At 44.4% G+C, this 26926-nt stretch overlaps 1 protein-coding gene across 3 annotated transcripts; it reads left to right on the top strand.

The window, feature by feature from the left end:
- The first annotated feature begins 563 nt into the window (after nucleotides 1-563).
- LOC137423220 (tigger transposable element-derived protein 1) lies at nucleotides 564-25259 on the top strand. 3 transcript variants are annotated; one of them, XM_068110136.2, is made up of 3 exons: nucleotides 595-735; nucleotides 17461-17519; nucleotides 21805-25259. In XM_068110136.2, the coding sequence occupies exon 3, from the start codon at nucleotides 22515-22517 to the stop codon at nucleotides 24237-24239; it is 1725 nt and encodes a 574-aa protein (XP_067966237.2). In that variant the 5' UTR covers nucleotides 595-735; nucleotides 17461-17519; nucleotides 21805-22514; the 3' UTR covers nucleotides 24240-25259. The 3 variants fall into 3 exon arrangements, with proteins under 3 accessions (XP_067966252.2, XP_067966237.2, XP_078627276.1); XM_078771150.1 differs by lacking the exon at nucleotides 595-735 and adding an exon at nucleotides 1399-1423; XM_068110151.2 differs by lacking the exon at nucleotides 17461-17519 and having other exon boundaries at nucleotides 564-735.
- The last annotated feature ends 1667 nt before the right edge of the window (nucleotides 25260-26926 follow it).

Here is a 26926-nt window from a genome sequence, read left to right as displayed (position 1 = left end):
GCCAGCTCCTTAATTTAGCGTTGCCTATACACCGTCCAATATTTATTCAGCAATAATTTACAGGCCAGCTCCTTAATTTAGCGTTTCCTATACACCGTCCAATATTTATTCAGCAATAATTTACAGACCAGCTCCTTAACTTAGTGTTGCCAATCCACCGTCCAATATTGAATTTGATACAGTTCTCTTGAAATTTTTAACAAAATAAGAGGGAATGGTAAGGAAAAATATATAATGTTTAGTGCTTCACTTTTGATTCTATATTAATCGGAACAGACTACAGAGGCCGAAATCGAAAAAAACCAATACCATATTCATATTGGGCTTGTGGACGAAGGTACCACCATTTCAAATTTGAAGAGGATTCTTTGGCTCAGAAATGAAGGAATGATGTGCGATTGTAAGTTGATGGAAAGAAAGAAGACAAAACAATTACCCTCGCTGGAGGTGAGACATGATAATATGGATCGATTCTGGAATCATAATAACGAGACGCGTGACGTGATTGTGATTCGAGTGTGACGAATCTGCCGAGAAGTTGTAGCGGATTACTGCGCATTGTTGATCACTCCGCGTGGTCGAATTACACGACGTGGAGGATCATTCCGCGTTGTGGTTACCCCACGTGGTTGGAACGCCACGGCTCCACGTGGCCGCGTTTCCGGGATCTGTGCTCCTGTGATATGCAGCGTATTATCGATTCAGACTTGTCAGACACGGGCGATGCACGGAAAGGTATGCATTCGGAGAATTAATTGGTTATTTATTTCATAAACTTTAAAAGTATTCCGAATGTTGCCTTTTAAAATCACGTGTAGTCAGGCTAAATCAGGTACGATCAATGATGTCGGTGTATTGAGGTCGATTGCTTCGACAATCCTGGGAAAAGAAACCTGTTGTGAAAATAATTGGTATTTGTAATACCACGGATTTGATGATTGTATATACTGGTATGAATAAATTTCAATAACTGTGGGAATGCAAAATGGATGGTGAGTGAGTAGGCCGACAGGTTCAGTTACCAAGTTTCTTGTTGAGCGCTCGCCAAGCAGCTTAAGCACTCAAGCAAGCCCTCTATAATCTATTTCAAACAGTTCATAAGAAACGGTTGATATATATATATATATATATACGTATATATATATATATATATATATATATATATATATATATATATATATATATATACACACACACACACACACACACACACACACACACACACACACACACCAAGTAATAATGTGTGACCGGGAACCAGGACGGTGATGTGGGCGGCCCACATCACCAGACACCGTCCAATGTTTTCCACATCTGGAAAATAAAATGCATTTACTTCTTCATTCAGGTGTACGAGTCAAATTGGCGCCCCTTTATATGAACTTTTCTAGAGCAGTACTTGGTCCCTCCGAAGAACACAATGGTACATGAACAGCATGCACACGAGATATTTTTGAATGTTCCTTCTTTTCTAGACTTTGCCACTTGGCACGTGCCCTTATAAAAAGGGGCCTTTGCTTTGCCCCTGGCATTTTTTACAAGATACATTTTAAATATGAACAAAATGCATTTGCTCATCGTACAATAATCTATCTATAATTCCAGTAATCTCTGTGTGTCTGTGTGTCTGTGTGTTTGTTTGTCTGTGACCGCTGTTTCTCGACAACCACGGGTCCGATATACTTGAAACTTGCCAGGTATATTGCTGGGGACCCGAGGATGTGCCTTTTCAAGGTTTTAAATTAATCGGAGAAGTACTTACCGAGCTATGTCCAAAAAACGCTTCAACCAATCAGAGAGCAGCGAGCTATCACGTGTGCCGAACGTGGCGATCAGACTCTGCCTCGGACGGCACATTTGACAGCGTATTCATTTATTTCACGTTGGAAAACTATGTTGCCGTTAAACTATGTTTTAAAACGAATTCAAACTGCGATTAAATTAAAACGATTCATCGTAACTGCGATTTGCGAACTTCCGGACAGTGAAGACTTCACTTCCGGCAGCCAATCACAGAACGCTTTGTTGCATAGGCGTGGCCGATGTGAGACGAGCGGAGCTGAGCGCGTTACGAGCTGACCGCCATTACGGTACGTAATTCGATTTCTTATGCGCATTATTTCTCCCAATTCAGTCAGAGCGAAGGGCGGAAGCGAAGAGCGTTGTTTTTTTTGTTTACGGGCGTACGGGCGGGGTAGAGCGTACGGGTAGCGTTTTTTTTTTTTTTTGGCAAGGAACGGGCACCCACGTACGGGCAATGCCCTAGTATATTCAAAAACGATATGAAAGACTTGAAAACGTAAGGGGAAAACATATTCAACCCAGACAGGATTTTAACCCACAATGCCCAGCTTGGGAGTCTGATGCTTTATCCATTAGGCCATTGAGTCACTTTGTTAGAATTATTTTTAAAATATTTTAAATGGGTATAAAGTGTGTATCTATGTATATTTATGTATACAATATACCATTAGAAGCCGAGAAACGCATTTGCAGTCCCCATGTAAAAGCTGCAAACGGAGAAACTGTCCCTTATATAAAGGGAGGGATGCTTTGCGCCTCCCTTTGGTGTGTGTGTGTGTGTGTGTGTGTGTGTGTGTGTGTGTGTGTGTGTGTGTGTGTGTGTGTGTGTGTGTGTGTGTGTGTGTGTGTGTGTGTGTGTGTGTGTGTGTGTGTGTGTGTGTGTGTGTGTGTGTGTGTGTGTGTGTGTGTGTGTGTGTGTGTGTGTATTTATATATATACATACTGTATATCACAAACATTCTCTGATGTGGTGTGGCATAAGAAGAACTCGGGTAGAGTTTGAAACAACAATGTGCTTACCATGTAGAGCTTTTCATAGTTGTTTTATGCAGCTTTCTTCGGTCAGAAGAGCATAGTAGGAGTTCCTTTATTTATAACTAACAAAGGTCGCTTCTCCCACCTCCCAACCCTGCATCCTCCCATCCCACCCCTTCCCCTCCCTCGTCCCGCCCCTTCCCCTCCCTCGTCCCGTCCCTTCCCCTCCCTCGTCCCGTCCCTTCCCCTTCCTCGTCCCGTCCCTTCCCCTCCCTCGTCCCGTCCCTTCCCCTCCCTCGTCCCGCCCCTTCTCCTCCCTCGTCCCGCCCCTTCTCCTTCCTCGTCCCACCCCTTCCCCTCCCTCGTCCCACCCCATCCCCTCCCTCGTCCCACCCCATCCCCTCCCTCATCCCTCACAGGTACCCTACCTGGAGTTACCTGGGATCTAACGTACATCAACTGGACTGCCACAATTAAACACATGTTTAGAGACAAACATTTTATTTATCAAGCTGCAGAATATTGAAGAGAAATATAAACAAAAGTGAGCATTATTTTAATGCTTTTAGGTAGAAAATATTGAATGTTGTTCTATCAAGGGCCAGAACTTGTATACGGATCAAAATCGCTTTGTTTTTGTATTCAGTCAAGGCTCATGGAAGAGCTAGAACAATAAATGAATTAGGACGCAATATATTTAAAAGTTAGCTCAGGTAAACTTTTTTTCGATAAACTCTTGTTTCACCCGTGAGAGTTATGCCATTAGATGAGCAGTAACATTACCTTCAAATGCATGTATGGCTTGTGTTTCCTGTCTGTTTGAGGCTCGATGACAATCCGCAAAAGAGCTCTCAGAACAAAACTTTGACAATAAGAAAACGTCACAAACTGATTCATGAATCAGGATCTCTTACTGAAACGGATGTGGATACTTCGAGACCTGGGAGGACCACCTTCTGAAACCCACATATGGAGTTAACAACCAAAGACACACACTTTAATTATTACCCCCGCCGGAGGAGAGGGTATTGCATTTGAGTCCATTTGTTTGTTTGTCTGTTTGTCCGCACACAATAAATATGATTTTCTCTGCAACCATTGGTCTGATCGACAGGAAATTTTCACCATAGGTGCAACTCCACCTGTGTAATTTTTTTAATGATAATTATGACGTCGTATCTCACGTGGTTCGGCCGCCATCTTGGAAAAACCGAAAAACTTTGCACCTCTATCTCTCCGAAAGTGCTGAATAGAAAAAATTGAGACATGGCTCATTGTAAAGAACTCTCCATGAGGAATAAAATATGTTAATGATGATGTCATAGGAGCCTCCATTATGACATCATAATTCGACAAGTACAAAACTTCATCCGATCAAGATGAAATTTCTTGAGCATAACCTAGGAATAAATTAGTGGAAAAAAAAAAATGATGACGTCATTGGTCACGTGGTTCGGCCGCCATATTTGGTTTAACACAAAATCCTTAAAAAGCACTGAAAATACATCCTATTGAGGGTTTGCATTCTCTGATTGCTCTTTCTTGTTTTGAATTGCATTTGGGACATTTGCATGTCCCAAATGGAAGAATTTCTGTCCCCACACCATCTTCCCACATTGCCACCACTCTCCTTTCTCTTGTCTATCCTGACTATTCTTGTTCCTTTTCTAAATCTCATTGTATTTTCCTATTTAACCCTCCCTAACTGGGGCTGGCCATATAGCTTAAAGGTGCACATACTCACCCCAAAGCTGTCTAGCCTGGGTTTGAATCTCGGCCCAGCTATAAACTGTTATCAGTGTGTTTTGCAGGTAGCGAAATGCATCAATGTATGTGCCATCCCTCGGATGGGTGTTAAACTTGGCATCCCATCTGCTGACATTAGTTGCTGGATGATAAAGATCCGACGGTGTCCATGAAGAATAGGCGACCTATCACCGGCACTTTGGCCAAGTTCTAAATTCCTGCCCTAACTACAACGGGGATGCAAGGGCAAACCACCTCGTGTGAGGCTGCTTTAGCAGCAATGAAATACTTTTGGTGGTGGGGGTAATAAATAGGTGGCCTCAAACTAAAATGGCAATGAAAGGAAAGTGAATTGTGTCCAATTATACAACCGTGTTAAGTATAATGAAGCCGTTTATGTTTCCAAATGATTACACAACTGAGCATAATGTCGTGGAAATGAAAAATTAACAAACTCTTTAGGATTGCTTTTGAAATCTCTGACAAGTGGGAGGGGGTGGTGGAGGGAGGGGATGAAGAGTTTCAGTTAATTCATCCTTTGTTTTCCCCGTCTTTAATGGTTGTCGTCATTAATACCACTGCTATTTTTCCCCTCTCACAAAGTACATTCATGATATCCAAAGAAATACCAGGTTTCAATCTTTTCAATTTGGACTTGCAGGTACCGTCATTATTGAGGCGTGATCTTGCAGGCCTGCGGATTTCACGGAAACGATCGTTACCGGTAGCGTGTCGGTAACGTGATAGCAAAAACACGGAACCGAAAGAATGTTTCCCATCGCAGAAAGGCAGTGTAAGGCAAAAAGATGTCGTATTTACCTTCACGTGTGATTTTCAGCTAACTATTTTAGAAGTTGAGTTTTATTTCTAACAAAATTAGGCCGGCAAAGCTCAAATCTCAAAGTACATACATATATGTTATGTTACGTGCTCCTCCCCAAACCCCCTGGTCACGGTGTACCTCCGATCCCCGAGAGGAGTCACGGCAGAAAGATGTGTTTTTCTGTGTCAAAGATCAATGGTGACACCAATTGTTACCAACAAACGAATATTGTATTAAGGTCACACAAGTGTTACGTGGTCCCCTCGGTGAATACCTGGTCTCGGTGACCCCCGGACCGTGAGAGGAACTTCGCCAGAAAGCTATATTAAATATGCGCTTTCGCCACGCAATCCATTTGAATTTCACCCCAGAGACAACTGACGTTCAAGGATATATTTCAATGGGAATGACCATACAATTGCAATGACACAACCACGGAGATTTTCCCCGAGCAATCAACCATATACAACCATCAACAATTCCCAATTCACAAGCACTTTCCTATGAGTAAGATGGCCATCTTATATACGTGTGTCCCGGTGAGTACTCACGACACCCTTTTGGTCTCGGTCCCGCACAATGTCTCTGGGCCCCTCCTGACCAAGATGATGGTCGCCGTCACCGCACTCGGGCGGTAGAACGAACCCCGGGTGGACGTGTTTCCACCGGGCAGGTATCGTACCAGGCACCGTGGCTGCAGCCCCTCGTGGCCACGCGAAGCGGATACGGTAAAGCAAGCCAAACCCCACGCCGCTTGCAAGGCGCGTTAGGCCCCAACGTGCGACCCGCACGCGTCTGTTTGGACGGTGCCGCGAACGAGGCCAGGCGCGGGGTCGATGCACGGCCCCACGTCAACTTGCCGTCTCCACCGGGCAGGTACACGTCCCGGTAATTCCTCTCGCCAGACAGGCTTCGGATCGGAACGCCGCTTTTCCACGCAGCGCAAGGTCGATCCCACCTTTTGTCGGAGCGGGGCGAGGAAGAATAATACTCGTCCTTTTTTCCTCGTGTCTTTTCCTCTTCCGTTTCCGGTCACTTCCGTTTCCGGCCACTCCCTCAGAAGGGCTCCTGACCCTCCAACCACAACAACTACACAACAACTTAATATACTACACACGGATAAGCAAAGACCTGAATGGTAATTCACATACATTCACATAAATATGTAACACAAGAATGAATGAATGAATGAATGATCGTTTTAAGGCCATTTTCCCCGCTAGAGTGGGGAACTTTTTTTCGCGGGAGCGGGAACTTTTTTTCGCGGGGAACTTTTTTTCCCCGCTAGAGCGGGGGTTAGCCTTGCGGGCCCTATGACAATCATGGTTCCCTGTTTGAGGCAATGTTTTTATGGCCGGATGCCCTTCCTGATGCCAACCCTTGGTCACGCTCTCACGATGCGCAGGGATACGGTGTACCTATTCCAAATCGGGGAACACACCGTGATCATTCATCCCAGCAGGCTGGTACTCAATTTGCCGACCTCGGAAGGATGACAGGCTGAGTCAACCCCCCTGGCGTTAATTCAGCGATCGACCGGGATTCGAACCCAGGATCCTAGGATCCCAAGCCGGCACCCGAACCGCTAAGCCAACACCAGGCTAAGCCAACACCAGGCCAACACCAGGCACAAGAATAACAACACAAAAACAATAGTAATCAATTGTACATCCAATATATATTTCCTATGATGGTACCATCAGGTTCGTACAATATAACTCACTGTGCTCCAAGTGAGCGAAAAGAAGAACATTCCCCAATGTGTCTATTCCGGCATCAAGCCAAAGTCGATCCGCTCCAGCGATCGTCAGAATGATGTCTAATCGAGACCAGAATCCCGTTCGGATGACAGTCACAGTCCCGCTGCCAAAGCTGCGCAAAGGCGCCCTCAAGGCGACTGGGAAATCCCACCCTCGGGTATGGACGTTCCACGGCTCCCACTCGGCGAACCGCAGATTTCCAACTCAAAAGCCACGTTGCACACACACACACCAGATTAACGTCTGAATGCGGTGAAAATGGTTTCAAGCGAAGTGAAAAACCTTGAGCGAAGTGCAAAGCGCGCGAATCAAAATGGCCGACGGCCCGTTCTCGAGGCGTAACGGCACTACGATGATTCTCCTCGGAATCAACCGCAAAACCTGACACGCAGGTTGATCTGTCACAGCGATAACAACTCTGTCGCAGGAATCCCTTTCCTGGGACACCCAAAGTTCACTCGTGACTCTCGTTCGCCAATCGTTCGCTCCAGACCTCGAAGCAGCTAGGCTTCTTGTCCGACTCACTCACTCCGCCTTTTCTCCCTCCTCTTCCTCTTCGTCGTCGTCCGGTTCCGGTTTCATTTAAAACATTAACTTTTTACCTTTTGAAAATAATAATCTCCATTTTCCCTTAAACGACAACAATAATAGTACATGGAATCAAAAATGTTTACAGTAGATGAAAACCACAACAACGGAAGTCACGAATCCGTAACACTTCCCCCCCTCAAGAAAGAAAGTTTGAACATAGTGAAAACTTTCTTTGCAGGCAAAAACTCTTAACAAACAAAAGTAAAACTCACACCCAAATTATCAATTCACGTGAGCAACAATAATTAATATTCCCCAAAATAAAGCAACAAAACTTCCAAACAACCTACAGGAATTTCCAAAGTTAGTTCACTCTGGATAAAGCATCGGGAACGACATTGTCCCTGCCCTTCACATGCTCAATTTCCAAGTTGAACTCCTGCAAAGCCAAACTCAATCTCATCAACCTCTGGTTTTTATTTTTCATTTTTTGAATGAAGGTTAAGGGGTTGTGATCAGTGAAGACTTTTATAGGAAAGGTAGTAGTTCCCAGATACACCTCATAATGCTGAAGCGCAAGCAGGAGAGCAAGGGTCTCTTTTTCCACAGTGGCATAATCTGCCTGATGTTTGTTAAACTTTTTAGCCGCGTCGCAGACGCTGGTCATAGAGTGCCCTCTGCTGTTGTTGTTCTTCTTGTTCTTCTTCTTCTTGTTCTTGCAGAGAAGACAAAACCTCAAAGCTCCACCCATTCTGGGAACCATAGCTCCACCCATTCTGGGAGAGGCTTCATATAAACAAATATCCACCATTTTATTAACTCGCATAGCTTCGAGGCCTGTTTTGTAGGCCCGTGGTGTCTTCCTCTCTCACACAGTTTTATTTCAAATCAAATTCGATATATCATTTCATTTTTCACAGTCGCTAACATAGTTTGACTCGATTGAAAAAAAACGGGAAGAAAATCCGATGAAAGTTGCCCTTTATAGAACGAAATGAATTCTCAAAGACCTGTAACTTCAAGTCCATTGAGATATATTTTTTTTAAATCGCGGCATGGTCAGTCATACACCGCCCGAAATAACAGACGGGAAAATGCCGAGATATATTAAAAATTCGTCCATTTGATGACAATCATCACGATGAAATATTTAATTTATACGTCGTCACAATAATGTGGAGAGAGGAGCATAGCTTCGTTCACGTGTCGCCACACACGGGAAATTGCCGAGATATATATTTTTTTAAATCGCGGCATGGTCAGTCATACACCGCCTGAAATAACAGACGGGAAAATGCCGAGATATATTAAAAATTCGTCGCCACACACGGGAAATTGCCGAGATATATTTTCACTTTGCACAAAAATAACATCAAGTAATCGAATCAATAGGAATGTCCTGTGCCTATAACATCGACGTTATAGGCACAGCTGCATCTAGGCATTGTGTAACATCGACGCAGCTTTTGTTTTAATTAAAACTTTTTGTACTTGTTGTAGTAGCACACTGGGTGATCCACTCCATCCTCATCTTCCTGTAATATAACTGCCCCAGCCCCCACATCACTTGCATCAATGGCCAACTTGAAAGGTGCTTGAAAATCCGTGGCTGCGAGGACAGGAGAGCTCATTAATATTGCTTTGACGTGGGCAAAGGCAGCCTGACATTTGTCATCGCAAACAAACTTGGTCTCTTTCCTCAGCAAATTCGTTAAAGGGGCTACCACATCAGAAAAATTCCTGCAGAACCGCCGGTACCAACCAGCCATACCCAAGAATCTCATAAGCTCCTTCTTCCCTTTTGGAACTTGGAAGCGATCAATGGCTTCTATCTTGGCTGTCACCGGTTGCACCTGACCCTGACCTACTACATGGCCTAGGAACACCACCTGTGCCTTTACAAACTCACTCTTAGATAAGTTGATGGTCAACCCTGCCTCGGTCAGTTTCTTGAAAAATGCCTGAATTTGTTTAATATGATCTTCCATTGTCATAGTGTGGATGATGACATCATCCAGATAAGCCTCCACCCCTTCAAGGTCTACAATAAGGTTATTAATCAGCCGTTGAAATGTAGCAGGCCCGTTTTTTAATCCAAAGGGAAGAACCTTGAACTGATACAACCCATTTGGTGTGACTAATGCCGAGATTTCCTTGGCTCTATCAGTAAGAGGAATCTGCCAATACCCTTTCAGCAAGTCAAATTTAGTTACAAATTTAGCTGGGCCTATTCTATCAATACAGTCATCAATCCTCGGGATGGGATATGAGTCGGTCTTGGTCACTGCATTAACCCGTTTTAAATCCGTACAACAGTGAAAACTGCCATCGGGTTTTTGAACCAACACACATGGTGAGCTCCATTCACTGCTGCTTGGTTCGATGATGTCATTCTCCAACATATACTGAACCTCTTTCCAAAGATACTCCATCTTCACAGGGTTCATCCGATATGGGTGTTGTTTCACAGGAGTGGCTTCCCCCACCTCAATATCATGATATACCAGGTCAGTATGACCAGGTACATCTGTGAACAAATGTGCAAATTCAAAAATTAGGCTGGATAGTTGTCCTTGTTGTTCCCTCGTCAAATGACCTAATTTCTCATCTAAATGACAACACTTCTGTGTTCGTCAATCTGGGACAAGCCTGGTCATCAAAGTTATCAAACTTCACACCGGCGGCAACCTCAGGATTCTCTTGCACCCCGACTACAGGCATGACAGGTGAGACAGGAACCATTTCTTCCACAGGCTTCCTCTCATAATATTTCTTCAGTCGGTTGACATGACACAGCTGCCGCTTTTTCCGTCGGTCGGGAGTTGTCACCACGTAATCTGTTTCATTAACCCTCCTTTCGATTGCATCGGGACCAAAATACCTAGCCTGTAGTGGCTGACCTGGAACAGGAAGCAACACTAACACTCGGTCCTCAGGACTGAAATTTCTTTTCTGAGATTTCTTGTCATGTCTCACTTTCATTTTATCCTGTGTCACTTTCAAGTTCCTTCTCGCAACTTCACAAGCCTTTGCCAATCTGTGCCTAACCGTTGACACATACTCCACCACTGTTGACTGTGACTCCTCATGGAGCCACTGTTCTTTCACCTATTTCAACGGTCCTCGAACTACGTGTCCAAACACAAGTTCAAAAGGACTGAACCCCAATGACTCCTGAACAGATTCCCTCGCAGCAAACAACAATAAGGGTATTCCTTCATCCCAATCCTTGTCACATTCAAAACAATACGTTCTGATCATATTCTTCAATGTCTGGTGAAACCTTTCCAAGGCCCCTTGGCTCTCAGGATGGTAAGTACTTGATCTTACTTGCTCCACTCCCAACAGGTGTACCACTTGCTGAAAAAGTATTGACATGAAATTGGAAGCCTGATCAGACTGGATGACCTTAGGTAGGCCAACCAAAGTGAAAAATGTAATCAAGGCCTTCGCAATAACTGCCGCAGTAATTTTTCTAAGAGGCACTGCCTCTGGGAACCTTGTGGAAGCGCACATGATGGTCAACAAATACTGATGTCCAGCCTTAGTTTTAGGTAAAGGGCCGACACAGTCAATAATGACACGGCTGAATGGCTCTTCAAAAGCTGGAATGGGTTTTAAAGGTGCGGATGGGACTTTCTGATTAGGTTTTCCCACCAGCAGGCAAGAATGGCAAGATTTACAGAAATCCGCTACATCACGTCGCAATCCTGGCCAGAAAAAATGGACCAATATTCTGTCACAGGTCTTGTTCACTCCAAGGTGCCCGGCCAAACGTGTCTCATGCGCCAAACTCAATATCTCCTTCCGGTACGGCGGTGGCACCACAATTTGGTTATGAACTTTCCACTCATCGTTTGCTGGCACCTCCGGTGGTCTCCATTTTCTCATGAGTATTTCCCCTTTCATGAAGTGACCAACAGGTATCTTCATAGCCTCTTCCTATGTGTAACGGCTTTACCAATTAAACTCCGGATCTCCGAATCTCCGTGTTGTTCTTCAACAAGTCTCTTTCGGACCAGCACCGTTTGCTCAACCTCGCTCCCAGATGTCTCCGACGGACACTCCATTTCCTCTTTGGTTCCAGATGCCACCTTTTCCTTAAGTTCCTTGATGTCACTCCCTTTCCTATTACCTCTTTCAGAATTTTCCTCCAATACCTCTAAGGAAGCCAAATCCGCATCGCCTTCCTTCTCCTCCTCTTCAGAGCGCTTCCTCCCCATAGCACGAGTCACTGCACAAGATGGAAAGATACCCGAAATCTCCTGCTCTAACTGTGCGGTGTTATTTTCCATACTGGGCTTTACAACCAACATTGGGTTACCAGAAACTCGACCACCGGCCAAATCATTCCCGACAACAAAAGAGATTCCCTCTACAGGAAGAGTGGCTTGTAAACCTACGGTGACCGGTCCTGACACCAAATCAGACTTCAAATAGATGACATGAAGTGGAGCTTTAACATAGCCACCAACCCCCTGTAAAAGAACACTAACACCAGTTGCCGTCTTCTCTGACAATGGCAAAATGCCCTCAAGCATCAAAGATTGATGTGCTCCTGTGTCCCTCAATACCCTAACAGGTGTCTGGTTCGTTAAGTCCCCATCCAGTGACACAAACCCCTCTGAAATAAAAGGTTTGTAACCCTCTTGGACAAGGTCGTTCTGTGATGCCGTACCTTTGGCATGGGAACCTTCACAAGGCACTGTCCTCCAAGGACGATTTCTCACATTTGCCAATGCATTCGGAGTTGTACTAGTCTGACTCCGCTCCTGATTTTTCCTTTTCAGGGCGTAACATTGGGACATCAAATGCCCAGGTTTCTTGCAAAAAGCGCAAGTAGGCCCGGAGGAAAAACTCGTGGTCTGCCTTGGGCCCCATTGGAAGATCAGTCTGTCTTGGAACTGTAGTCTTCTGATCCCTAAAAGTCTCGGTATCAGATTTGTTCTCATAGTCATCTCTAGGCCGCCTCCATGAATATTTGTTCTCCGAACCTGATTTACCATAACTCCCCTGGCTAACTCTAGGCGGGAAGTTAGGTTTGTGGAACCCCATCCTGTGTGTCAAGGCATAGTCATCTGCCACGGTTGCTGCCTCATACAACTCTGGTACTTTCTTTTCATCCAGATGTACTTTAATGTCCGCGTGGACACACTGTTTGAATTCCTCCACCAAGATCAATTGTCGCAACAGGTTGAAGTCTTTCCCAATCCCCTTCGAGTCACACCACCGATCAAACATGGTTTCCTTCATTCTGGCAAACTCCACATGGGTCTCACTCTCCCTCTTCCTGGCATTCCTGAATTTTTGCCGGTAAGCTTCAGGGACCAATTCATAGGCTTTGAGAATGGTTTTCTTCACCATCTCATAATCTGCACATTGGTCAATCGGTAAAGCCGAATAGATATCTTGAGCTTCACCCACCAAAACACTTTGCACTAACATAGTCCAGGACCCCACAGGCCATTTTAGCATTTGAGCCACTTTCTCAAAATGTAAAAAAAAACTTGGTTACCTCCTTTTCATTGAAGGGTGGAACCAGCCTCACATGCCTACCAACATCCCAAGTGTTCTGACTAGTTGTCGAACTAGCCGGCATGGATACTACTTCTCTCCGTTCTCCCATTAATTCCAGCTCCTTGAGTTTAAGTTCCTTCTGATACTCCATGTCACGTTCCTTTAACTCCCTTTCGGCTCTCCTTTCCTCTGCTCTTTCCTCGAGTTCTTTTTCAGCTCTCCTTTCCTCTGCTCTTCTCTCCTCGAGTTCTTTTTCAGCTCTCCTTTCCTCTGCTTTTAACCTTTCCTGGCTCTGCAGTTGCATCTCCATTTTCCAGAGCTCCACATTTTCTTTTTCCTCGGGTAACCAATCCAAGGCTACCTCTTTCCATGTTCCTTGTCCCACCAGAAATTCTACCACCAATGTCTGCATCTCTGCTTTCTTCATATTAACTCGGACCTCCAAGTTGAAATGTTTGGCCAATATCAAGAGTTCCGATATTTTTAACGCTTGGAACTGTGCCTCATTAGGGGACGCCGCAAACTTTTCTGTCAAACACCATGGTGACTATTAGTTAGCACTTGTTAACTTTCACACAAAAATTTCAATTTTTTTTTTTTTGAAAAATTTGGGAATGTTAGAAAAATTCCAAATTTGGGAATTTTGGGAATGTTAGGGAATTCTATCCCGAACGAGATTTGGGAATTTTGTCAGCAAAGACAAGCCCTCAATTTCTGTTACGTGCTCCTCCCCAAACCCCGGTCACGGTGTACCTCCGAGCCCCGAGAGGAGTCACGGCAGAAAGATGTGTTATTCTGTGTCAAAGATCAATGGTGAAACCACACCAATTGTTACCAACAAACAAATATTGTATTAAGGTCACACAAGAATAACAACACAAAAACAATAGTAATCAATTGTACAACCAATATATATTTCCTATGATGGTACCATCAGGTTCGTACAATATAACTCACTGTGCTCCAAGTGAGCGAAAAGAAGAACATTCCCCAATGTCTCTATTCCGGCATCAAGCCAAAGTCGATCCGCTCCAGCAATCGTCAGAACGATGTCTAATCGAGACCAGAATCCCGTTCGGATGACAGTCACAGTCCCGCTGCCAAAGCTGCGTAAAGGCGCCGTCAAGGCGACTGGGAAATCCCACCCTCGGGTATGGACGTTCCACGGCTCCCACTTGGCGAACCGCAGATTTCCAACTCAAAAGCCACGTTGCACAGACACACACCAGATTAACGTCTGAATGTGGTGAAAATGGTTTGAAGTGAAGTGAAAAACCTTGAGCGAAGCGCAAAGCGCGCGAGTCAAAATGGCCGACGGCCCGTTCTTGAGGCGTAACGGCACTACGATGATTCTCCTCGGAATCAACCGCAAAACCTGACACGCAGGTTGATCTGTCACAGCGATAACAACTCTGTCGCAGGAATCCCTTTCCTGGGAAACCCAAAGTTCACTCGTGACATTCGTTCACCAATCGTTCGCTCCAGACCTCGAAGCAGCTAGGCTTCTTGTCCGACTCACTCGGTCCGCCTTTTCTCCCAACTCTTCCTCTTTGTCGTCGTCCGGTTCCGGTTTCATTTAAAACATTAACTTTTTACCTTTTGAAAATAATAATCTCCATTTTCCCTTAAACGACAACAATAATAGTACATGGAATCAAAAATGTTTGCAGTGGATGAAAACCACAACAACGGAAGTGACGAATCCCTAAGTTACCTGAAAGTAGAGGGGCCAACAGTTTTCAATGATTTCGGCAAGACGAACATGCAATTCGGTCAAGAAAATCTGTACTGAAATTTATATTTGAAGTCCTACTTTGATATTATACGTTTGATATTACTTAAAGTTTATAGGACACGATTTTAAATACAAACTTTTTCACGTTGTTCCGATGTATTTTACGGACATGGGACTTGCGGAACATCGCACAGTTTGCAATACAATCCATTTATTGTCCTATGACCTTCAAGTTGTTACACCGAAACTTATGGAAGTTGTACTACGTTATTAAACTGTTCAGTTTGACTTGAAATAATTATTTTGTTCTGATTTGTTTCTCTCTAATTCTGTGGTGGAGAAATTCTGAAAAGCTGTATCATAAACCTAATAATAAGGGAGAATCAACTAGTATGTACAATAGTAGTAAGTACAGTGCTATGCTAGACGCGGAGGGGTTCTCAAATTGTGCAGACCGAACAGAGGAGAGGGGGGGGGGGGGGAGGGGAAGAGGGGGGGGGGTCGATTCGTTGTTGGTTTACATAATAGTTGAAGCATTAACGGTGTCCGTTGTCGTCTTGCGTTACAACTCACGACACAGAAAATATTGTGAAAGCCAGTTCTAAAAAAAATGGAGAATCATCATATCTATCTATAATTCCAGTAATCTCTGTGTGTGTGTCTGTGTGTATGTCTGTGTGTCTGTGTGTATGTCTGTGTGTCTGTGTGTTTGTCTGTGACCGCTGTTTCTCGACAACCACGGGTCCGATATACTTTAAACTTGCCAGGTATATTGCTGGGGACCCGAGGATGTGCCTTTTCAAGGTTTCATATTAATCGGAGAAGTAGTTACCGAGCTATGGCGATTTCTTTACCAAACTCCGCAAGCCGTTCGCTTTGGACCAAACCATTTCATGTAAATAGAGGGGGGGGGGATTGTCACCGTACTCGCAAGCCGTTCGCTTTGGACCAAACCATTTCATGTAAATAGAGGGGGGGGATTGTCACCGTACTCGCAAGCCGTTCGCTTTGGCTTTGCGAATGGACCAAACCATTTCATGTAAATAGAGGGGGGGGATATAATTTTAGATATATATATAGTACGGGCATGCCCTAGTAACTTACAATAATAATAAAACTTTATTTCATAAGGGTATACACAATCAAATTGACAGAATTTGCTTTTCCTCACTCTTTGATTATAACCATCAACCTCAATAATGAACATGCGTTAATTACATTGCATACATGTAAATGACAGGATTTATTATTGGAGACTACATTTTTTATTTTGTATTACAAATATTTTGCTTTACAAATTCTAAAGGAAAAAAAATCGTTTCCCATTAGGTTTGGGCACGGAACCGGATTTTTGTTTCCCATCGGTTCCCATAAACTTAAATCACGGAACCGAAAAACGGTTACCGATGAGATCTGAAATCCCCAGGCCTGTTTTGATGTTGGTGCAGTGCCCCCTTACATCTGTGTGGGAATTTGGCCAGGGCGCTAGTGATAACTTGCTAAATGTTTGTGATTGGAATCTTTAACGTCCACCAACTAGAACGGCACCAGGTAGAGCGCATACCTCCGCCAGGCTGAACAATTTCTGTTTGGTATCCCACTGATAGGCCGGATCTGGATTCGGACCTGCCCAAAATGTAATCTTTCTTCTTGTCACCTAACAAACTCATCCACCTGGTTTAGTCATAACTCGTCCATAACTTTTTTAAATATCATATTATATATCCCTTTTCGCCCGATCTCTCAATGGTGAAGAATCACTTGAAAATTAAATAATTCTCGTATCCGAATCCACATTCAGATCTTCACCAAAATTGAATTGATTAGTCCTTGTCACACCCGCAACCTGTCCACCAAGTTTCGTCCAAATCCATCCATAACTTTTTGAGATATTCTGCTATATGTTGGTTTTAGCCCTATCTCTCAATGGTGAAGAATCACTTTAAAAAAATTAAATAATCCTCATATCAGAATCTATATTCAGATCTTCACCAAAATCTAATCATTTCGTCCTCATTACATACGCTACATCTATACCAAATTTCGTTTGAATCCGTCCACAAATTTTTGAGATAGCTTGTTCACAGGCAGACAGACAAAGAAACAGAGACAGACAGACAGACAGGGGTGAAAACATAACCTCCATCCACCTTTGGTGGCTGAGGTAACAATTGCTCGAATACGGGACATCCACATAAGGTACATCCGAGGGACAGCACACTTTATAATGTATCGCCATGCCTGAGAAATACCATTCCGACAGTTAATAGTCAAAACGGGAATCAAACCCAGCCCAGCAGCTCAGAGATGAGCGTACTACCTATGCACCTTCCTGCTGGGTTATCTTTCCTTGCAATCGACAAGCATATTAGGACTCCGTGGACAAATCACCATAGTATGGGGTATTCAAACCTGTGGTCACAGAATGATGAGGCAAAAAGTGCTCACATTGGACAATCAAACAGGCTGACCTTACTTTGCCTTGTTTTTCCTCCTCCAGTTTGGCTTGTTTTGTTTACCCCACCTTTTTAAACCCGAAGAAATCACCACTGATGTTTTCATTTTTGCAGATCTTCACCTCATATGAAATGTTAAAGTTGAATCAGAAACTTCTGAACTGTGAATGCAGGTAATGAATGAGACCCTACCTTTTGATTAAATCACGAAATATATATATATACATACACACACACACACCCACACACATTTTATTTTATTTTTTTGTAAAAAGTAAGCAACCCAGCTTCCCCAGCTTGTAAAAAGCACAGCTTTCCCAGCTTTACAAGATGAATGTCGCATGCATATCCTATAATTTTAAGTGAATTAAGAACACATGAAAGAGAGTATAAACTTTGTTTTTTTTCTCTAAATACAGGGTGAACAAAAAAGAAGAAGCAGTTGACACCCCTTTCCCTCTCCATTTATTATCCTATAACTTTGGTAAAAGTTTATAATTGAAATAATATAAAATAATATGTTGATATATAATATAAAATTGAAAGAAGCTGGACTTGCAAGTCGGCAGATGTTGAAGTGAAGAAGAAGCTTGAAATTTGCCACGTGATCTCAACCGATGGTAAGGTGAATTGGTCTGTTGACCAATCCGGGCGTCCGCTGACTATTGCAGATGCTGTGGGAGAGATGTTATAATCTTGTCCTTCGTCTGTGACAGATTAAATGGCAAATCTCCCCGTTTGTTGAGAGATGGTGATTCAACTCTTTCCCAAATGGATTATTTTACACCATGAGTAAACCACTTTTTTCTCTGAAGAAAAAAAAAATACAGAGAAAAAGAAATAAATTAAAAAGTGGCTTCTTCTTCACTTCAACATCTGCAATGGCCAAGGCGAGTGGATTCTCGCCGAAACGTCGGCTCAACCAATATACAAGTCCAGCTTTTTCAATTATAAGCTTTTACCGATTTAATTTGACTCGATTAATCATAACAACCTTATTTGTCTTGTGTCCCAAACCCATCCCTCTCTGTACCCACCGTACCCAGCTGCTCCTGGACTCTGTGTCCTTTCCTCCTGACAAGGTGGAAAAGTTTCTGTCAACCCTCGACTCTGATTCTGCAACTGGACCTGACGGCATCAGCCCACGGGTCCTAAAATCCTGTTCTTCCGCTCTTTCACTCTCTCTCTCTGTTCTCTTCACCCTCTCCTTTGCTCAAGGTCATCTTCCATCTGCTTGGAAATCTGCCAACATCACCGCTTTGCACAAAAAAGGTGCAAAAACAGATCCCAGCAACTACAGACCAATCAGCCTTCTCCCAATTATCAGAAAAGTCATGGAATCCATCATTGCTTCAGATATGAAATCTTTCCTCTTCTCCAATGGCTAGATCTCTGATCATCAATTTGGTTTCAGACCTGGTCACTCTACTCTGGACATGCTGCTTCTGCTTTCTCAACAATGGATGGAGGTCCTCAATGCCAAACAGGAAATTAGAGCAGTCTCCCTTGACATATCACGTGCCTTCGATATGGTCTGGCACCCCGCTCTGCTCACCAAACTCTCCTCTTTTGGTATCCATGGAAATCTCCACGCATGGCTGGCGGACTTCCTCTCTAGTCGTAGTCAACGTGTGGCCCTGAATGGGTTTCTCTCATCTCCTCTTCCTGTTCAGGCTGGAGTTCCCCAAGGCAGTGTTCTGGGCCCTGTGCTTTTTCTGGTCTTCATCAATGATCTCGCTGACTCTCTTGAAAATCCTCTCCATCTCTTTGCTGATGACTCTACTCTCTGTCGCTCCATTCTTCATCCCTCAGATCGGCAGTCTGCAGCCTCCTCACTCTCTGCAGACCTGGACAAAATCACAGACTGGGCTAACAAGTGGAACATGTCTTTCAATCCTGACAAATCTCACACTCTTACGATGTCTCTCCGAAAAGACTGACTGGACAACCCTCCCATCCACTTTCTGAATAATCCTCTCCAAGAAGTTCTGTCACTCAAGCTTTTGGGTCTCACTATCTGCCATGATCTTTCCTGGGAAAACCACATTTCAAATCTGGCCTCCAAAGCCAGTCGCTGACTGGGCATCCTCCGTCGTGGGAAGTTCTTCCTTGGCACACCTGAGCTCCTCACCACACACAAGGCTTTCATCCGCAGCTCAATGGAATACTGCTCTCCCCTCTGGGCTGGTGCTCCTGCCTCACACCTAGCTCGTCTTCACGCTGTTGAAACCAAAGCATTCAGAATCATTGGAATCTCCCGCGTTGAAGCCAACTCCAAGGGCCTCTCACTCACTCACCGCAGGCAGGTTAGTGGTCTTTCCGTCTTCTACCGACTCCTCTCTGGCCTTGCCCCCCCAGCTCTCTCTGGGCTCTGTCCCGCAAATATTCCTACAGGTCGCACAAGATCTGCCTGCAACCCTCTTATGGTTTAGTCTAGTAGGAAGACTAGGTCCCCCTGCACCCCCCGGAGATATACTTCTAATCAGTGTTTCTAGATTGGAAAAAATGTGTAGAAAATGACTAGCTATGGCCCCAAGCTGAAAAAATGTCCCACATACCATTTTTATGCAAATTACTGCTGCAAATTTTATGCAAAATTATGCAAATTTTATGCAAATTTTTGATGAGTAGAGTTGAGGGGTCTTTGAGGGCTTCATCGAGGTGCTCTCGGTTGCAAGACTGGGTCATTCTGAGAAGCACAGCAGGGTCAGAGATCATGATGTTCTCCTCCTCAGTGAATCTCTCCATCAACAGCCTCTCCATTGCCTCACACACTGTTTTGAGGCAAAAGAGGGACTTTGCGTAGGCCTTTCCACTGAGAACACCTTTGAGAGATCCACTTGTTACTAGTTGTGCCTCAAAGAGAATCTCTGCATATCCAGAACCACGCATCTTGTGTCCAGTGAGCATCCCGATGTAGTTCATGGATGTGTGGAAGGGTCCAATCGTTACTACATGACTAGCAAATTCATTTGGCCAGCGCCAGATGATGGGAAGGGCTTTCATGCAGACACCCAGATCAAATGTATTCAGGACCCATCTCTGACCCACCTCAGCAGTTGCTGCCTCGGAACGCTTCAGTAGCTCACGAACAACTGCGTTGTCTGTGATCGGTCTGTGCCTGGTGCCTGCATGGCATGGCAATGGCCTGCAGCCTGTGCCTGGGCTAGGGGGTTTCACCTCTGCAACTGGTTCTCCCCCACCCAGCAAATCAACAGTCGACTACTGCACGCCTATCCACCAACCGATCACAGACAACGCAGTTGTTCGTGAGCTACTGAAGCGTTCCGAGGCAGCAACTGCTGAGGTGGGTCAGAGATGGGTCCTGAATACATTTGATCTGGGTGTCTGCATGAAAGCCCTTCCCATCATCTGGCGCTGGCCAAATGAATTTGCTAGTCATGTAGTAACGATTGGACCCTTCCACACATCCATGAACTACATCGGGATGCTCACTGGACACAAGATGCGTGGTTCTGGATATGCAGAGATTCTCTTTGAGGCACAACTAGTAACAAGTGGATCTCTCAAAGGTGTTCTCAGTGGAAAGGCCTACGAAAAGTCCCTCTTTTGCCTCAAAACAGTGTGTGAGGCAATGGAGAGGCTGTTGATGGAGAGATTCACTGAGGAGGAGAACATCATGATCTCTGACCCTGCTGTGCTTCTCAGAATGACCCAGTCTTGCAACCGAGAGCACCTCGATGAAGCCCTCAAAGACCCCTCAACTCTACTCCTCATCAAAAATTTGCATAAAATTTGCATAATTTTGCATAAAATTTGCAGCAGTAATTTGCATAAAAATGGTATGTGGGACATTTTTTCAGCTTGGGGCCATAGCTAGTCATTTTCTACACATTTTTTCCAATCTAGAAACACTGATTAGAAGTATATCTCCGGGGGGTGCAGGGGGACCTAGTCTTCCTACTAGACTAGTTAAACTGCCAAAATCAAGACTCTCTGCTCACCTTCACTCCTTCATTCCTCTTTTGTCCCACCTCTGGAACAAACTCCCTCACTCTCTTCAATCCCACTCCACCCTCCAGGTCTTTAAAACAGCTGTTCACCACCATCTCTTATCTTCCCCATCCAAAACCTTGATCTTTTCTACCCCCGCTAATTTCGCCCCAAATCCACTTGAAATACCAACTTCTGTCCTGGAAGTCCTTGGTGTCCTTGTGTTTTATTCTTCTCCCTCCCCCTCCCCCCCCTTCCCACACTTCCTCCCCCCAAGCCCTCTCCCTTCCACACATCTCCCTGTTCTCAAATGTTGTTTGTGTGCTTCCCCTTCTCTCCCCATCTTGTCTTCCGCTCCCTCTTTTTATATATTTTGTTTGTCTGGTTGATTTGTTTGTGAAGTAAATGTTAGCTCTTTCACGAGCCTCGATTCAGTATACAAAAAAAACCTGCATCGATTTATCCTGCAACTTTATTTTCACTAACTTTTATTTTATATTGCAGGGGACCCTTACACAAGAGACGAGCATGCCCCGGACAACAGAGCAGAAGAAGGTTTTGGTGGAAATCTACTTCCGAACACAGTCATTCAAGGAAACTCAACGAAACTTCAAAACCAATTTCAACTGCAGAGAAGGCCCATCTAAGCATACTATGTATACAAGGATAAAGAGGTTCAGGAAAGAGGGTGCTGTGCTGAACCTTCAATCAAAATCCCAAGTGAGAACCCGTGAGGTCATCGAACGTGTCGGACAGTCGGTGCGCTCCAGTCCGAAGAAGTCGCCACACCGTCAAAGTGAGACGTTGTGTATGAAAAGGGGTACTCTGCTGAACATTCTCCAAAAGGACATGAAAGTGTATCCCCATAGGATTCAAAATAAGCAAAAGCTGACAAACTGAAGTCCTCAATAACTTTGTGAGACACATACAAGTATACATCCAGCACCAAAGCGAGCATTGAGAGCATATCCCGGGCCATACATAACTCTGTAATGTTTTGCATTACACAGTAAACACTTAAATATCACCGGTTTAGCTATCGTGGTTTTGACCAATCACAGGCAACTTCTCTGTTTCCCGGTTTAGCTATCGTGGGTTTTCATTTTCACCAGTCACTGAGTTGTGAGTCATTAACCAGTCTTGAGTCATTGTTGGGTCTTCGGCTGAGTTGCGAGTCATCATTTGCGTCCACGTGTGTGGTTATCTCGCACCAGATGCCTTTTGTAGTTTGTCACGCACCGCTAATAATGGCGCCCAAGCGTAAAGCGATGGACAAAAGTAATTGTCATGCAAAAAGGCAGAGAAAAGTGATGACCTTGTGCGAAAAAATTGGGTTGTTAGATAGGTTGGCTCGAAGTGAAAGTTTGGCATCTGTGGGACGCTATTACGGGATTAACGAATCTACTGTTCGGTATATCCGTAAAAGTGAGGGAAAGATCCGTGCAAGTGTTGCCGCAAGTGCTCTCCAAAGTGCTAAGATGTCATTCCAGTCCCGTGATCCTAATATTGAAAGGATGGAAAAAGCCCTTAATATTTGGATCACGGATCAAACACGGAAAAAAATGCTTTTGAGTGGACCGGTAATACGGAAGAAATCTTTGCGCATTTATAAACATTTCCACGAGGCACCCGGTGCCAAATACTCCAGTTCAACCACCGCTACCTACAAGTTCCAAGCCAGCAAGGGCTGGTTTGAGAACTTCAAAAGGAGATTTGACCTCCATAACGTGAAATTAATTGGGGAAGCAGCATCGGCAGACCATGTTGCTGCGAAGAACTACCCTCCACAGCTCAAGAAACTAATTGAGGAGAAGGGATTTAGGCCGGAGCAGGTCTTTAACGCCGATGAGACAGAATTATTCTGGAAGAGGATGCCACCCCGCACCTTCTTGTCGAAGCAGGAAAGATGTGCTCCAGGATTCAAGGCGGCTAAGGATTGTGTTACCCTTCTCCTATGTGGCAATGCAGCAGGAGACTTTCTCGTAAAGCCGATGCTGATCTACCGAGCGCTAAACCCTCGCGCCCTCAAAGGGAAGAACAAGAGCCAGCTCCCGGTGTTCTGGCGTGCCAACAGGAAAGTACGGGTGACTGCTGCGATGTTCCTTGATTGGCTAAACAACTGCTTCGCCGACGAGGTGGAAAAGTACCTGGGGTCGAAGGACCTTGCATTCAAGGTTCTACTTATCTTGGATAATGCGCCAGGTCACCCAGAAAGCCTGCAGTTTGCTCACCCCAATGTGGAGGTCGTCTTCTTGCCTCCCAACACGTCCTCCCTCCTCCAGCCGATGGACCAAGATCTCATTGCGACATTCAAGTCATACTACATCCGTCACACCCTCGAGAGGATACTGGACCAGACGAAGAACGACCCTTCTTTGACAGTCAGCGATTGCTGGAAAAAGTACAACATCACTGACTGTATTAACAACATTAAAGAATCTCTTGGAGAGATTAAGCCAATGGCATGGAATGCATGCTGGAGGAAGTTGTGGAGTGAGGTGGTGCACGACTTCAAGGGTTTCCCCTCGGTAAAAGAAGAAGTGCGGAGGATTGTGAAGGTCGCACGTCGTGTCGGAGGGGAGGGCTTTGAGGACATCCAAGAAAAAGAAGTGGAGGAACTCCTGGAATCTCATCAAGAGGAGTTGACGGAAGAGGATCTGGAAGAACTGATACGCTCAAATGAGGAGGAGGTGTTGGTGCCGAAGCCACTAACAACTAAGACGCTGGTGGAGCTGCTGCACATGGGCAAGACCCTGGCTGACAAGGTGTTTGCTATCGATCCATCCATGGAGAGAAGCAGAAAATTTAAAAGAGCATTGGAGGCTGCTATGATGCCCTATAAAGATACCTACAAGGACATGAAAACTAAAGCAAAGCAAACGATCATCGCAAGCTTTTTTACAACGGCCGAGAGCACGACCAACCAGCTCACCCAATGATGCACCATCCATTGCAAGTTCTCCCTCTACTGGCCTCTTTGGGGTCCTCTTCCTCCCAGGATGGTCTTGAGGAGGACCCATCATCCTTCTAACCCATCCCTCACCCCTCTGGTATCATCACCTTTATCCATGTCTTGCGAAAGTCTTGTGTTTTATTTTTTATTATAATGTTTTTACCTTTCACCTCACTGTTTTTTTTATGGAGGTCCCATCCCCCAAATGACAACCTATTGGTTTAGAGAAAGACAGACGCACGCATGACAAAACTGAGGTAACAGATATAAAGTAAATCCCCTTTTTGGAATCGCTATGAATCTCATCTATCTAATCATGCATTCACATGGGAACACGGGACCGACATGAATATGAATGAATGAATGATCGTTTTAAGGCCATTTTCCCCGCTAGAGTGGGGGTTAGCCTTGCGGGCCCCATGACAATCATGGTTCCCTGTTTGAGGCAATGTTTTTATGGCCGGATGCCCTTCCTGACGCCAACCTTTGGTCGCCTCTTACGATGCAGGGATACGGTGTACCTATTCTAAATCGGGGTACACACCGGGATCATTCATCCCAGCAAGCTGGTACTCAAATTTGCCGACCTCGGAAGGATGACAGGCTGAGTCAACCCCCCTGGTGTTAATTCAGCGATCGACCGGGATTCGAACCTGGGATCCCAAGCCGGCACCCTAACCGCTAAGCCAACACCAGGCTGAACACGGGACCGACATACACAAGGTTAATTAAACTGAGAATGTAAGCTGAGCTGCGAGGTAATGTTATTTTTTATTCTTTGCAGAAATATATATTTTGTATCGCAGGTTGTGACCACTGTGTGCTAAGTCTTGTTTTTTTTATAATGAAACTGTTGTGTTAACAACACTTTTCGTGGGTCCACCTTTTTTTGACCACCCTGTACAAAATCAAAGCATGATATGGCTTGTGTTTCTGCCTGTGCAACAAGTATATTGAAGTGTCCAGCATTCTTTATTTTTATCAATAAATTACCCAGTCTCCTGTTGATATTTGTCTATTCAGCTTTGTTTTATTACCCCACAGAACTGGGTCACTCGTATTTTGCCTTGGTATCATTAGCTGTCCAATCTTTACCAATTCTACTTTGGAATAGCCTATTCAAGCGTATTGGTTCATGAGTTATCAAACAGAGTGACCACTATATTCGTCATGGGTGTGTGTCTGTCTGCGTGTGTGTCTGTCTGTCCGCAGCATAACTACCCGATGATATCATCCGATCTTGATGAAACTTGGGTGGGAGGTTGATATTGGTTCACGAGTTATCAAACAGTGACCACTATATTCGTCATGGGTGTGTGTCTGTCTATCTGTCCGCAGCATAACTACCCGATGATATCATCCGATCTTGATGAAACTTGGGTGGGAGGTTGATATCATGATCTAGTTGTGTCCTGCCCAGATTCGGCGTATTGCGCATTGTGGGCGGAGCCATGCCCGAAAAAGATGTCTTTTTAGGGGGTAACCGATTTCAAGCTACATCTTCTCCGAGGGGTTTGGTGGAATCTGACAGTGGTTTCGGTATTTGGTTAGGCCAATGTCATGTGTCTAGCCTCACGCAGCTCGATTTTTCATTTTCACCCCAAGGTCAAGGTCACAAGGTCACGAAATTTAGAAAAGTCGATTTTTGATGGTTTTATTACATTGTTCGCTTCCTGATAGGGTGAAATGTCGTACATGATCTTATATTATGACATACATCATGAAATACAAGTTTTCCAACAAATTTCAGAATCTTTGACCTTTGAAGGTCACAAAGGTCAAATTTTCAAAGTTGTCGGAATCGAACCGAATTTTCGGTATTGTGTAGTTAACTAACCTCATAACTGATTATACATTATTTTATATCATTTCAAGGTTGGTAACCTTCGTTTTGACATCTCAAGGTCACAAAGGTCAAATTTTCAAAGTTGTCGGAATCGAACCGAATTTTCGGTATTGTGTAGCTAACTAGTCTCATAACATAATACATTCCTATTTATATATTTTCAATGTCGGTTTTTACCTTTGTCATTGAATACCGCTCGCTCGTGAACCATCTTCGTCTCCTGACTTGTTTTCCCTTTCTTTCATACAATTTCATTTCATACTCCTCGTTTTCCTTTTTTTTTTTCTTCCCTGTTAATTGTTCCTTCATTTTCATGTCATTCTACATCTTTTTATGTTTGCATTTCTCATTCACATATTAGATGTCGACCAAATAATTTTTTTCATTCAAAAAAAAATAAAGGTTGATCCTGATGATTTGGAGACTGTGTACACAAAAGGTGAGCAATTGGTTAGTCAATAACACATACACACTTGACTGAAAGTAGAAAAGAAGTAACAGCTTCAGCCAGAAAACAAGTGGAAGGAGAGTGGGCTTGCCATGGTGGAGAGAGGGGTGGATCGAGGGATGGTGGGGCCTGGCTGCGGTGGGGGTAAGGGCTATGTGGCGAAGCTGGAGCTCGGAACAGGGATTAAACAGGGACCTAACACAGGGACAGGGATTTCGCCCGCGGAGATGAAGCTTGATGGAGCGACCACCCAGTGGTAGCCGGTGTTACAAATCATTTTCTTATGTGCAGAAAGTTAAAACAACTTGACTATTTAGCACTGTGATGGTGGAATCTGGGTAAGAATAATTCGAAATTTACAAAATGTTACATTTCACTC

The sequence above is a fragment of the Myxine glutinosa genome, chromosome 1, assembly GCF_964187855.1.
Source record: "Myxine glutinosa chromosome 1, kmMyxGlut1.1, whole genome shotgun sequence".
Taxonomy (NCBI): domain Eukaryota; kingdom Metazoa; phylum Chordata; class Myxini; order Myxiniformes; family Myxinidae; genus Myxine; species Myxine glutinosa.
The sequence above is the reverse complement of the archived record's forward strand: the minus strand, read 5'-3'. Positions and strand labels throughout refer to the sequence as shown.